The 15,072-nt window shown below is 36.0% G+C and overlaps 2 protein-coding genes across 2 annotated transcripts; both read left to right on the plus strand.

Annotated features, from left to right (window-relative positions):
- Positions 1-8,639: 8,639 nt before the first annotated feature.
- LOC106776792 lies at positions 8,640-14,270 on the plus strand. The gene is made up of 4 exons (XM_022776001.1): positions 8,640-8,769; positions 8,947-9,560; positions 13,801-14,023; positions 14,104-14,270. Exons 1-4 carry the CDS (start codon positions 8,640-8,642, stop codon positions 14,268-14,270), a joined length of 1,134 nt encoding a protein of 377 aa, XP_022631722.1.
- An 11-nt stretch (positions 14,271-14,281) lies between these two features.
- LOC106776793 lies at positions 14,282-14,824 on the plus strand. Its single transcript, XM_014664261.1, has one exon. The coding sequence runs from the start codon at positions 14,282-14,284 to the stop codon at positions 14,822-14,824; it is 543 nt and encodes a 180-aa protein (XP_014519747.1).
- The last annotated feature ends 248 nt before the right edge of the window (positions 14,825-15,072 follow it).

A 15,072-nucleotide genomic window follows, 5' to 3' on the forward strand; every position in this document is an offset into this window, starting at 1 on the left:
TGATAGTATTTTCCGGTGGAACATGTCCTAGTAGTTGCTGGCAAAATAATTTCAGAGGTCCAATACTGATCCCAGTGACAGCATGACCTTCAATAGTTTGTATCTTCACTTTTGGATGATAGTAAGAAATCTCTGCTAAAATGCATTGCCAATTTCTCCTTTCCAAGAGTCACCCTATGCTTTGCTTTCTCCTCTGCAACTTCCTTCCATGTGTGAGGGCCTTCTGAGTTATAGCCATTCCATACAAAGCTTCCTCCATTCCAAATAGCCATTGAAATTTACTATCCTCCGCTGCCATAAACCCAAACACCTCCATTGAAACAGCTCCTCTGCTGCCATTCTCGACACTGCATCTGGAACTTCTACTGCCGTTGCTGTTCAATTGAGTTCTGGCTGCAGCTTGCGTCTCCAAGTCTCCAACCTCATGGATCTGAAGATATACATCTAGAGTGGATGTATCAAGTGGTATTCAGAGCCTAGATTCTGCATCACGCTCAAGCTAAGTTTCCTTTCTTTCAAATCCACATTGTCATGAACTTTCTGCACTGTCTTTGCTTCTATGTTCACTGTTCCATTGAGTTTCTAATGTACACCTGGTTTTGAGTGGATTATATTGTTCATTCACTTGTTCTCTAGCGTGTTTTTTACATTTTAATCGGTGCAATCATTAGTTTTCTTCATTTCCAGCTTCCGTTTTTTTCATTTCTCCAGTTTTGTCAGTCATGTGCAAAATATTTTGCTGTGTTGTCACTGTCATGTTATTTTGATTCTGTTCAAACCCATTTTCTTTCGTTTTTCATTGAGACTAGTGACTTTGCTAAGCTATATGTTGATCTAAAAAGCAAAGACACCAAGTCAGCTTTGATCATTTGAGCCTCAAAAGCATAAGCACATGGTTTCACGCTGAAAATTCTGCAGAAAATAGCATTCTCTGATTTGATTTACTATTTTCTGTTTCTGTCCAGATTTTTGATGTTTCAAGCTGTGAGCAAGTCTGCTTAATGATATTAAACGTGTTTCAAATGCTTATAATTCTCACGCATCACAGATTTGCAAAAACGTGTAGTGAGTTAATCAAAATCTGGTTTAAAAAGTGTTCTATTTCAGCTATGCACCGTGTTGTGTTCTTTGTGTTGTTCTAGATCAAAAGCTTTCTTCTAACTCAATTTCTGAAGTTAGATCTAGAATTAGGATCACTTGTTTTTTTTCATCAATTGCTGGTCTGCATAATTTTGCTTCCATTAAATCTGTTTCAAGTGCTGCAATTTTGTGAAATCTGCATAACTTAGCAACTCAAGTGGTGAAATTGAACATTGGCTATAGTTTGTGCATTTAACACCTCAAGTCAACTTTGTTTGATCATTTAAGATGTGTCTAAGATGATTTTATGGTCAAACTATCACAAATGCACAAAATCATCATGCCACTTCCTCATTTGTGCTTGAATTCCTCAACTAGAACTATCCTTACATCAATACAGTTGTTTCATAGTGAATTGAGTGATTAAACATCTGTATTAAGTGAATCAAAGTTGGCATTTACTGTTCAAATGGTCAAATTTTAGAAAATGTCCAGTACCACTACCTAGAACACCTTGTTTGACCATATTTTGGGAAGTGACACATTGAAATTTTGTTCTGTACCGTGTGGGATCTATATAACTGGTTAGACATCAATGTTTGCATCTTAAAAACTTGTCTAAACTTGCAAATAACCAATTACTCTGCTGCATTACTGATCCAGACCAAATTCCAGTCAGCATAGTAGTGCTTTTAACTTGCTTGTTTACCAAATTTGAGATTGATGTCTTATCTTGATTGTTTGGGATTGGCGAAAGTTGGGATCAATTTTAAAATGTTCTTATTATCATTGCAATCTGCAAACCAATATTAAAAGGCAATTAATTCCGCAATCCCCTTTGAAAACTGTGAGAGCCAACTGTAGAAAAACCAAAGTCTATTTTCTTTGAGTCATTTCATCAAACACTTTGCTAAATTTTGTGAAATCACTCAAATTTGATTTGTTGCAACATGATGCGCTTTTCTTATTTTCTTAATCTAATCTAGAACCATTCTTAAGTTCTCTTGGAGTGCTACCTTGTTCGAAAGCATCTTAGTTTGTTTGTTTGGCATTCTGCACACAAACTGTTTGACAAAAGGTTTGGTGTTGCTGTCATTTTGGTGTAAAATTGTGGCAGTATTGCAGACATAAGCAGGGACTGATCTGTGATTCCGGTTAAACTGATACACAACCCAGACGGCCCAACACACAGGGAAGCATCAAAGGGAGTCAGTGATTGAGAAAGCAAGTCACAAAGTGAACTACTGGGGAGGAAAGTTGAGCACGCATCAGACGCTGGAGTTTTTTTTGGCTAACGCTGTAACTGAGTTGCTGACACCAAAACAGCAACAACAGCAACCTTGAATCTGCAGAATTTCATCCAACTTTGAGTGATCACATTGCAGTTGAGAGATTTGTGTGTGAATCCAGTAGATTCCATCTTGTTTGAGAGCAACCAAAGCTGCACACATCAATTCCTTAGTCTATTCTAATTTCCTTTCCAATTTACCAAGCTTCTTTTGTAATTTTCATTTGGTTTTTGGTTGTAAAGTTTCATATCCAAGCAAGTGAGGTGATAGAGTTCACAAGTGCTCTTCACTCATTTGTAACTAGACTCAAAGAAGTCTCACAACCTAAAATTGGGTAGACGGTGAGTGTGTCTTAGATCCAAAGTCTAAGCCTCACCTAGGAGACCTCACTTTAATTGCTTTTCCAATTCTCGACTAGATAGCCTATATCTTGTGCGAATAGGAAGCTCTCTTAGGGGTCCGAATTTAGAGTCTAGGTTGTTTTTTTTTTTTTTTGCTTTGTGTGTTTTTGTTGTCTTTAAGACTTAAGTGGATTTAAGAGTTATTTTGATCTAAGGACTCTAGTAAGTAGCTAGAAGCATATTTGGCAAGGATAAGGCTTGGTACTTAAGCAATCCTAGTGATTCACCTCCCTTACCTGGAATATTGCTTTTAAGTGAAATCTTTTNATCCTTACTTCAAGAAANCTTTTAAATTCATAAAATNTCTGGAAGATACTTTTCTAGGGATTTTAATTTTGATAAGCCACTTAGTTACAAAGATATCAAGAGAGAGCATGACAAAGCTAGAAGTAAGACTTGTTCATTTTATGAGTTTGATAGGATTGAGAATAATTTGTATAAACAAGCTAGGGAAAATATTCNATCCTTTGGTGAGGATATTGGTGCATTAACATACCTAGCTTGGGAAAGGGAAATTGAGGACATGCATTTCTTCATGGTTAGCAGAAGNAAATCTGAATCCTATTATTCTAGAGATTGTGAATCTTACATCCTTAGTCTTTACACTTCTAGTTTTGAAAAATATGCAAGAGAGTGGTGGGAAGAAAGGCAATACCATGTTAGGATAGGTAGAAAATTCCCCAGCCATAATTGGAAAGAATTGAAAGCTTGTTTGAGAAGAAAGTTTGTGCCTCCAGAATCTCAAAGAAATTTAGAACTTATGAGAGAACTTATTAGAAAAGGACAGTCATTCATTAACAATTTAAATGGGTTCTCTCGTAGGGAAAGTGAGTTTCTAGAAAATCTTAAGAGGTTATGGGAAGAGACAAGCAAATATAGAGATGAGCGATTAAAAAGAGAAAAACAAGAGCAACAATCAAGAGAAAGAAGAGAAAAAGAGAGAAAAGAAAAGGAAGAAAGAGAGAGAAGAGAACAAGAGAGAATAGAGCAAGAGAGAAGAGAACAAGAGAGAATACAGCAAGAGAGAAGAGAACAAGAGAGAATAGAGCAAGAGAGAAGAGAGCAAGAGAGAATAGAGCAAGAGAGAAGAGAGCAAGAGAGAATAGAGCAAGAGAGAAGAGAAAAGGAAGAATTAGAGAGAAGAAAAAGAGAAGAAAAGATAGAAGAAGACAGAAGAAAAAGAGAGGAAGAAGAGAGAGAAAAAGAGAGAAGAAAAGAGGAAGAGAGAATAAAAGAAAAAGAAAGAGAAGACAAAGAAGAAATTGAAAGAAAAGAAGTGGAAGAAAGTGAACAAAAGTAACTAAGAGCAATATCTCCTCCAACAACAATGGAATCAAAACTATTAAGGGGAGGTTTACTATCCTTTCACTTTTTTTCATTTATTTTTGAAAGTCCAAAATATCGCTTTTCTTTCCAAGAATTTGCCATGCCATCTTTAAAAATGAAACCTTCAATACATGGCAATTCACAACTTGGGTTAGGGTTACTTTTATGGATACCACTAACTCAAGAAACAAATAAAATTTCAAAAGAAGAAGGGTTTCTTCATAGTATTAAACTTGAACACTTTAAAATTAAGAAACCTTCTTCTAAACATGTTCTTTTATATATTCTGTGGAGTCATAGAAAACTAATTAGTGATATGTTTAATGCTTATTGCAGGTGGATATTTGATCCTGGAGGAATTTTTAGTGAAGTCTACAAAAATAAGTCCTCAAGCGAACCATCAGATTTGAGGACAAATCCTTTCCAAGAGGGAGGGGATGATACGCGGGGCCCAAGCCCACCAAATAAAGAACAACCCAAGAACATGGAGAGGGGTAAAATGGTAATTGCTACATAAGGAGGGGTGTGCTTATCATCTTAAGGGTTTGTATTAGTGATTCTTCCCTCCATATGTACAAAACTCAATTTTCACGTGTTTCATAAGGCTTTCTAGAAGCCAAACACCTTTAGCATATGTTGATTAGTTAGGCATCAGATCCGTGTTATGGATCTAGGCATTTTGCTTGATGAGGCCGAGAGGTTCATCTATAAAACCTCTTGGCATAGTTTGTATCTTCACTTTTGGATGATAGTAAGAAATCTCTGCTAAAATGCATTGCCAATTTCTCCTTTCCAAGAGTCACCCTATGCTTTGCTTTCTCCTCTGCAACTTCCTTCCATGTGTGAGGGCCTTCTGAGTTATAGCCATTCCATACAAAGCTTCCTCCATTCCAAATAGCCATTGCAATTCACTATCCTCCGCTGCCATAAACCCAAACACCTCCATTGAAACAGCTCCTCTATTGCCATTCTTGGAACTACATCTGGAACTGCTACTGCCATTGCTGTTCAATTGAGTTCTTGCTGCAGCTTGCGTCTCCAAGTCTCCAACCTCATGGATCTGAAGATATACATCTAGAGTGGATGTATCAGTATGAGTCTCAATTTTCCACCTTTCATTAAAGTAGTCATTAGGACGTGATTTATTTCCATATTTGAGACTTTCAAAATATGGTTAAATCCGACTGTGATCACTCTTTCATCTGGTTCATCGACATGCTTCGCTATCCATAATGCATGTCTTCTCGGTCAAAGGACTCTTTCACTTCCTTCCCAAATTACCTTAACAACGTAGTTGTCTTGAAGACGCAAAAGAGACATATCAGCGGGAAGATGACGTGCAAAAGCCATATCGAATATTTTTTGCGTAACGGAAAAAGATGCAATTCAATCAGAGGAGAAGAATGCAATTCTTTCTCTGGGAAAAGAATGGTTTTGCTGGTGCAAATGCAAAGGTTCCTCACACATGAATTTATGGAGTAAATTCTTTCACGTGATGGGTGCACCATTATTGACAGTCCATCAATAATGTTAGGCGAGAGTAATAAAACTGCTGAAATGAAATGATTATTGCACGGATAACACAGAGACATAAAGGCACAAACGCATGCCACATGAATAGGAAACCTACAAAGTACTACACACACCTAATTAATTATTTAAGTTGTACATAATTTATATACAACATTTTAGAATACATTAATTGTTTTAATGAATTTTTTTTATTATAATAAAATACTTATAATAAATATAAAATAATTTAGATTTTTTTTTGCAATTTTTTATGGTTAAAATCATATTTTTTTATATTTAAATTATTTTAATTAAATAAAAAATGGAAAAAGTGAAGTTGTGAAGGGGGTGCATGACTTGACTTCCATAGTTGAAGTCATGCACCCCCCACAATTTCACTTTTTCCATTTTTTATTTAATTTAAATCATTTAAATATAAAAAAATGAATTTAATTATAAAAATTGTAAAAAATTATGTTTAGCATAAAAAAATTAATTAGAAAATTATACATGTAAAACACACATACTTTATTTTTTGAAATTTAAAATATATTTTTTGGAATTATCTATGATTTAATGCTAATTTTCACTCAAAAACTTGGTTTAGTTTTCAAAAAAAATTGAAAAAATTAACTCATAATCACAAAATTATTTTCAATATTATACAACTTGAAAAAGGTCAATTAATTATTTTTCCAATTTATTTTCACCTTTTAACGTTTTTTTATTATTTTTAAATAAATTTTAACTTAATTAAAATGATTTAAATTAAATAAAAAATGGAAAAAGTGAAGTTGGGAGCGGGTGCACGACTTTCATAGTTGAAGTCGTGCACCCCCCACAACATCCCTTTTTCCAGTTTTTATTTAATTGAAATCATTTAAATATAATAAAAAAATGAATTTAATTATAAAATTTGTAAAAACTTATGTTTAGCATAAAAAGAATTAGGGTTAAATATGTTTTTAGTCCCTGAAGTTTCACTGATTTTTGGTTTTAGTTCCTACATCAAACATTGATGGCATTTAATCCTTTTAGTATGAAAACATGTAAAAATAATCCTTAAAAATGGACGGCGTCAACTTTGGGTTAACGGCAGTGCCATGCCAGCACTCTTCTCTATCTGCCAGATAAGTCACGTGTTCGAAACCCCATCGGAGGTACTGCCGTCACCCCTACCAGAACAACCACCTGCATAGCCCCCTCCACTCGGTGCCGCCGGCGATGAGAAGCAACCAGAACAACAACCGGCCACGAACCAAAAACCGGCCACTGCATTGCTCGCTCCTCAAGCTCAACCTCTCGCGTGAGAGAGACCCTACTATCACCGTCAACTGCTTCACCGGCGACGGCAAACATCACCGGTACTGCGTCTGGCCGCAATATCGTGACCTTGCTCCAAGCTCGTCTTCGCAAGCAAGAACGAAACGTCTACGGGAGGTTAAATTGCAGAGAATGCAGAAGGTAAAGATTGAGTTAGAAATTAATTGCCATTTTTATTTAGTATTTTGTGAATTTTTTTGTTTTCCCCTCTGGTTATATTTGTAATAACTTAGGGTTTCGTAGCTCCAAGATCTTACTACTACAATGTTGGAGCTCTGGAACTTAATGGATAACCCTATTGAAGAGCAATAGATGTTTCAGAGTGTTACAGGATCAAGTTGACTCCATGACCAGTTTCAGCCGTGAAGATAGGTTCACTCTTCCTCCGATTCGGCGCGACCCCAACAACAAAGGTGCTATACCCATTGCAGCGAAGGGGATGACGACCCGCGCTATCCTACATCCCTCCACCAAACTGTTGCTACAGACACCCAATTTCTCGGATACTTCCCTCAATCGTATCGATTTCTCGTAGGTTTCATAGTTTCCGATTGGCGCACTTTTTTTTCATTTTTCAAGGTTGAAAAGCTAAATGTGAGTGACTGTAAAACGAATGGACTGAGAAAGAGGAGGCGTTTCGCCGGCCCTCAAGATTACCATATCGGTATAGGTGTGATGGGAATGAGGGGTTGGGTTGTGAAGAAATTGCGGTGACGGGTTCTCTGAACATGATGAATTTCACCCATTTCCTTGAACTCTTTTTTTCTGATTTGGGAATTCTTTTTTTTTTTCTTTCGATTTGCTTCCAGAAAATGAGACTCACCCTGATGTCGTGGCCGACGGCGACTATGGCGGTAATGCCGGCACAAGGCGTGGAGGGCGAGGGAGGAGAGACGAAAGGCTTTTGCATGGGTTGCCGTAAATGATGAAGTTAGGTTCAACTTCAAAATTGAAATAATCAACACAGTTGACATAAGACGTGTCAAGCAATGGTCAGTGAATGTGGAAGAATACGTGGCAGTGTCGTTAGCCGCATCATAGAAAAATTGACGCTGTTTGTTTTTAGGGACTAAAAATACATGTTTCTATACTAAGAGGATGAAATGCCATCAATGTTTGATGCAGAGACTAAAACCAAAAATCAGTGAAACTTCAGGGACTAAAAGCATATTTAACCCAAAGAATTAATTAGAAAATTATACAACATGTAAAACACACATACTTTATTTTTTGAAATTTAAAAAATATTTTTTGGAATTATTTATGTTTACCATCAAAATTATTATATATATATTATACAACTTCTAAATCATTTTTATGAGTTTGTTTTCTAATATTAATGATTTATTTGGTTAAATGATATGAAAAAATATTAAATATATAACTTGTACACATCAACCAACATAACCTTCGTCAAATCAAATCATTTCCATTTTGTGTAGAAATGAAAGATCACTGCCCAAGATTTAATACGCATGCCTGCAACCATGCATGCAAAAATGCATGCAAACCTAAACATAGGTCACGGTTCCAAGAAAAACCAGTACTTGGCTACTTGCATGACTAATATATTTCATCTTCAGACCATTCCATCTTCACTACTTTGCCATTCCATCTTCACTACTTTGCCTTCCATCTTCAGACCAATCCATCTTCACAACATTTCTCAACATATTTCATTCTATTTCTCCTTAAACACCATTACGTAATGGCATCGTGGAACTTCAGAGCATCTTCGTCATCACAAAACATTGATGAACAAGAACCTTTGATACTAGATAATGTTGATGATTTCAGCACATATGATGAAATGGATAACCTACTTCGCGATAAACACGGTGATGACGATCAAATGACACAGTCATTTTAGCATGTAATTCCAAAACTGCATGAGCATATGCAATTCCAATCAAAGGAGGAAACTGTTGCTGCAATCAAACAATATCACATCACCAACGGTTAAAAATACAGCGTTGTTGAATCCAAGCCTAACATCTATGTTATTCGATGTCTAGAATACCACAACGGTTGTCAATGGCGATTGAGGGCAAGCTACAGCAAAGTCCGTAAATATTGGGAAATCAAAAATATTGAGGGCCAACATACTTGTTTCTCAAACATACTATCTCAAGATCATACAAATCTTGATATTACTCACATTGTCGCAATTGTATCAAATTTTGTCCACACAAACCCCTCCATTCCCATCAAAAGTTTGATTGCATATATTAAAGCTCGATTCGGATATTCCGTGTCATACAGAAAAGCTTGGATCGCAAAGCAAAAGGCTCTTGCTATGGAGTTTGGTGATTGGGAAGAGTCTTATAACCATCTACCGAGGTGGTTGCATGCGGTGAAGGAAGCAAACCCTGGTACAATATTACAGTGCACCGGTTCTCCAGTGGAGATTGATGGACAAACAGACAATAATTGCTACATTATGGAAAGAGTTTTTTTGTCTTTTAGTCCTTGCATACAAGGATTCAAATATTCTAAACCTATTCTCCAAGTCAATGGGACGTTTCTAACGGGAAAATATCATGGAACTTTGCTCACCGCCATGAGTCTGGATGGCAATAGAAATCTTTTTCCAGTGGCATTTGCAATTGTAGAAGGTGAGACAAAGGAGGCTGATGAATCATTATTTTATTGACTGTATTTAGTTTATTGCACTTAAATAAATCAGGGAATTGTGTTTAACTGTCCGTTATTTCCCCGTTTTTCCTAGTTCTGCTTAATTTGGTCGGAAATTCGTATTTTCACTAATTTGAATTTTCTGAGCTGATTAATTGCATTTTTGGTTGCAGGGAAATTTTGGGAAACATCATTTGGAGCATTAGGATGGTGGCGTGCACATTAAAGACTCAACATTTAGTCATTTCAATTTTAATTAAATTGTAACTTAGTTGTTTAGGAACTTTAATTAGGATTTTGTGCACTGGCAAATGTTGACAAATTTTATGATGGGCCCAAACTTTGAGGGACACTTGGCATAGACTTTAGGGTTTCTTTTAGAGGTGGACCCCACCATTTTAGAGTGTTGGACAGCATTTTAGTGAGAATTTCCGAGACACACATTTTGGGCACACTTTTACACTTCATTTTTCTAGGTTTTGTATGAACTCTCATGGAGAGCTTTGGTGTGCATGGTTTTTGAGCTTCAATGAATCAATGATGAATTTTTCTTCTTCTCTTACTTAAATCTTGGTTGTCTTTTCTTGGTGGTGGTGAAAAACCTTCCCATTTTCCCTTTTATTTCTTGTTCCTTGAAGTTGAGAGCATGAGCTTGAGTCTTGAGGTTTCTTCTTGCATTTTCATGGTGGGTGATGAGTCAATATTTTCTTGACTTTGCTTAGTTTATTGTGCTAGAATTAATCAGGGAATTGTGCTTAATTTTGCGGTATTTTCCCGTTTTTCCTAATTATGCTTAATTTGATCGGAAATTCTAATTTTAATTAATTTGAATATTTTGAGCTAATTAATTGCATTTTTAATTGCAGGGAAAATTTTGGAGATATATTTTGGAGCATTGGGAGGAGACAAAATAATTCAAGACTCTCTTAAAATTAGTTCTATTTTAATTTAGTAGTGTAGAATTAATCCATTGTAATTTAGAAGTTTTTTTTTTTTTAGACAAGCTTGTGCACATTGGGCCAAATTTTGGCAAAAACATGATGGGCCAAAATAGTTGTAGGACACTTGGCAACTTTAGGGTTTTTGGGTGGACCCCACCCAACCTTAAAATAGGACACATGGCCCTAGGGATTCCAACAATTCCCTTCCAGCCGCCACTCTCCTCTTCTTGGCTGGAACGCTGTTTTAGTTGAAGATGGGGTGAATGATAGAAACAATTTTTTCGTTTTAAGCATTGATTGGTATTTTGCATTGGGTGTCCTTTATTTTCTTTATTTTCTTTTTTTTTATTTCAGCTGCACGGATTTATATTTCCATTTACGAAGCTCACAACTTGTTCAACAGATTCACGAAAGCAACTCATTTGCGTATGACTTTGATTATCTTTTAGAAAATGTTCATATTTAGTTTGCTGCAGCGGTGCATATGCATTAATTTTAGGAAGCTCATTTAATTTTCTTAGTAATCATGTGGTGATTCAAGTGAGAAGTACAGGGTGCACGCTCCTGGCATCTTTTAGAAGTTTTATTCATTTCCTTTCTTTTAGGCACGGACATCCATAGCTGATTTCATTTTGCTTTTATTTTGCTGAATTTTATTTTGCACCGTGAATTTTATTTTTCTTTTAGTGTTGATTTCATTTTATTTGGTTGGAATGAATGCACGGTTCATTTTAATTTAAGTTGGAGGTGGCACACGTTTCAATTTTGTTTTGCACGCAAGTTGCAGCTTAATTCCCTTACTTTTAGAAAAGCTTTGGAAAAAGCTTTGGAATGAAGACCATGGTGAAATTTATTTGACTTTGGACCATTGGGAGCACACGGAAGCAACTTACACTTTCAATTTAGCTTAAGTTTAAAAGCAATGTGCATTTTTTTTTTATTTTATTATTCCAGCTGCCACCCACATAAGTTACGTTTAAGTTTCCATTCAAATTGCAAGCACGTTGTGTTGATTTCAATTGCTTTTAGAAAGTGGATGTTGATACATTGAAGGAAGTGTGTCACGGCTGGAAGAGGAAATTTTATTCCCGTTTTTATTTTTCTTTTCAATGTCACGGCCAAGTGGATTTTGTTTATGGCCATTTGCTATTTCAATTTCTTTGGAAGATACATTTTTTCTATTTATTTTGCTGTAGAATATTTTACATTATATGTTGAGTAGTTTTTCATCTTCTTAATTTAGTGTTGCATTTTAATGGCTTTAATTGTGTTTGGATATTTCTCTATTGCAGTGTTCAATTTACTTTTTCTGTTCACTATGTTGTCTATTTTGTTTGGTTTCTTTATCGTCTTGCATTTCCATTTTCCTCACTTGGTTTAGAGATAGTTTGGTCTCAATGTAGAATCATTCGGTCATCTGTAGGACCGTTCGGTCTTCATCCTTTGTCCATTTATTTCAATATTTTCAAGTATGTTTTGTTGCTTTTAATTTTTAGTTTTAATTTAATTCAATTTTCCTTGCAAAAAAAACCTTTCACAACCCCCTCCCCCCCCGCCTCACTTCGTGTTAGACCTAAGACTTGAACCACATTTGGTCCTTGAGAGACGACCTAGGAGTCACTTCCTAGCTATACTGCATTTCTCATATGCAATCAAATTTGTATGGGCCGCGACACCCCATCAGTGGGTCTTTGATTTGAATGAAGAGCTTTTGCGTTTTCTTTCTCCTTTGCTGCAGTACTCAAGGTTTTCCATTTAGTTTTCTTGGTTGAATCATGAAAATGAAGTTCTTGTTAAGTTTGGAAGTGAACAAAGCTTGAGCTTGTGTATGGGTGTTGAGGTTTGAACCAATTTCTTCTTGGGCTTTTGTTTGATGGTTGGAAGCAATATTTTGAGCTAGAACATTGTGCTTGATGATGGTGGCTGGATGGTTTTGCAAGGGGTCTAGGGATTCCATTTCGTTTTTAGCAAAAGTTTGAAGAAAATTGAGTGTTAAGTTGGTTTGTAGTAGTAGAACTTGGCTTTGTTGATCTTGTAATTATTTGGAAATGAAAACTTGGTTTGTTAGGTGCATTCACGTTCAAGATAGGTCAAGAAAAGGTTTTGAAGGTTTGTCTTGGTGGAGAAACCGAAATGGAGCAATGGAAGGGAGAGATAAGGTGCATTTAATTTCTTTACCACTTTTGGGCAAACATAGGAGATGCTTATTTTGACTAAAGGAATGTTTCCCTTTTGAGCTTTGTCTCTAGCTTGCAATTGTGCCGAGAATGAGTATGTTGGTGTGGTTTATTTTGCTTTGACTTTGCTTACACGGCACCTTGGGTGAAGCACTTAAAGTATCTTTCATTAGACCTTTGGTTTGAAGCACTTTTTGCAACTATCACTTTGTAGCTCACGTATTTTTGTGCCCTGATGTGTGCAATCCAAATTTTTGCTGCATGAAACAGAGAAGGGACAGTTTCCATGATGATGTGCAAGGCACATGCTTATTTTATTGGAGAATGAATTAGTTTGATTATTCCTTGTTTGAATTAGTTTAATTAGTAGGATTAGTTGCTTTTGATTTCTTTAATTTAGTTTTGCATTTAATTTAATTTAACTGTGTTAGGTAGTTGTTTGTTGCCTTGTTGGGGTCTAGTATTTTATTTTATTTTTTCTTAATGTTGTCTTGTATTTGTGGTAGAGATAATTTAGTTGTCATGCTAGCTTAAATTAATTCAGTTGGTCATTAACGATATTAGAATGTTTCCTTGAGATTTTTGTACTGTTACTGTGGTTGCTACTCTGACCTTGGTTAATGTGAAACCTGTATTTGCACTTGCAATTGGGTATACGCTTAGTTGCCCAGTTGGTGTTACATCATCGCTTAGCAGATGTAACTACATGGTGTAAATTAGATTTGACATTAACACTGTGTCCGCTTAGTTCGCTTTTATGAAAATTGGGTTAACCTTCGCTTAGTTGGTTAACTTTGTTGGATTAGAGGTTTGAGTCGCAACTTTATTTTGTTGATTTGTGATTGGAAACATTGTAATTAAGTTAATGGCCGATTGTTTTTATTCTGTCTTTGAAACTGTTTTTAAATCTGTGTTTAATTATTAGTTGCGTCTGTGTTTTGATTTTGTTTATCCGCATTCACAAACTTTTCAACAACCCGCCCCCCAACCTTCGTGTTTGACTTGATTCTTGAACCGCAAAATTGGTCCTTGAGAGACGACCTAGGAGTCATTCCTAGCTATACTGCATTTCTAAATTGCACATCAAATTTTTGTGGGTTGCGATAGCCCATCAAAGGCCATGATATGGTTCTTTCAACTACTTCGAGAACATGTTTGCCCTCAACCAAATATTTGCATCATCATTGACAGAGGAACGGGTATCTTATCCGCCTTAAGATCAGAAGAAGTTGGTTGGGAAGAAGAAGGTTTGAACTTTGTTTATTGCATACGTCATCTAGCCTCCAACTTCAACAACAAATTCAAAAATCACGACCTCAAAAAGCAATTCATCAATTTAGGTATTACTATATTTTTTTCCTACCAATTTACAGCTTATATTCAGTTAACATAACTGTCCAAAATTACTACATTTGTACAGCTTACGAGGTCAAGCAACCTACTGTTACAGCAAAGCTTACTGCACTAAGACACCACTACACACAACAAGTTGCTTGGATAGATAAAATTCCATTAAATAAATGGTCTCAAGCTTTTGATGGAGGGAGAAGATATGGACACAATCATGGTTTCTTGAACGAGGACTAAAAGCAAAGTACATGTTACAAGCAGGCCACCAATTTCCTGAAGAAATCGCCGACATTATTAGGAAAAATCAACAACAATCAACATTTTGTCATGTTCATCCCTACAACCGTGAAAATTCAGAATTTGATGTTCAAGAAATTTCAACACCTCACCAATATCGCCCGCATCCAATTTCCTATAAGGTCAGGCTAAATGAATGGTGGTGTGATTGTGGTCACTTCCAAGCTACCCGTCTCCCATGTCATCATGTCATTGCCATTTGCGCAAATTCGCATATACCACTAACCCAAGTAGTTGATCCAGTGTATAGCCTTAATAACATTTACAAGTCATACGAAGTACAATTTCACCCAATCCAAAATGAAGATTATTGGTCTGTGTATACAGGTCCAAACTTCATACCAGATCCTCGTATGCGACGCAAGGCATCTAGAAGACCGTCTACAAAAAGGATTCCTAATGAGATGGATCAATCCACTCCAGATCAGCCCAAAAAATGCTCTTACTACCGGAACGAAGGTCATCATAAGGGAAATTGTCCATTTCGTCAATAGTTAATTTTGTAATCCAATCAATAATAAATCTAGTACTTTTAATATTTCGTATCAAATTGTATTCTACATTTTAATTTCCTTCTTTTATTAAATAAATTGTAAGGACAGTATCTTCTTTGTCTAACACAAAAAACATAATAAAAATTTCTAAAACACCTCATTAAATCTTGTTCAACAATCAAATTACTCTGGTACCACTGCCTCGTAATCGATTACCAGGGACTTTTTGCCCATTACACACACTGGTA

This window comes from Vigna radiata, chromosome 11, assembly GCF_000741045.1.
Source record: "Vigna radiata var. radiata cultivar VC1973A chromosome 11, Vradiata_ver6, whole genome shotgun sequence".
NCBI lineage: Eukaryota > Viridiplantae > Streptophyta > Magnoliopsida > Fabales > Fabaceae > Vigna > Vigna radiata.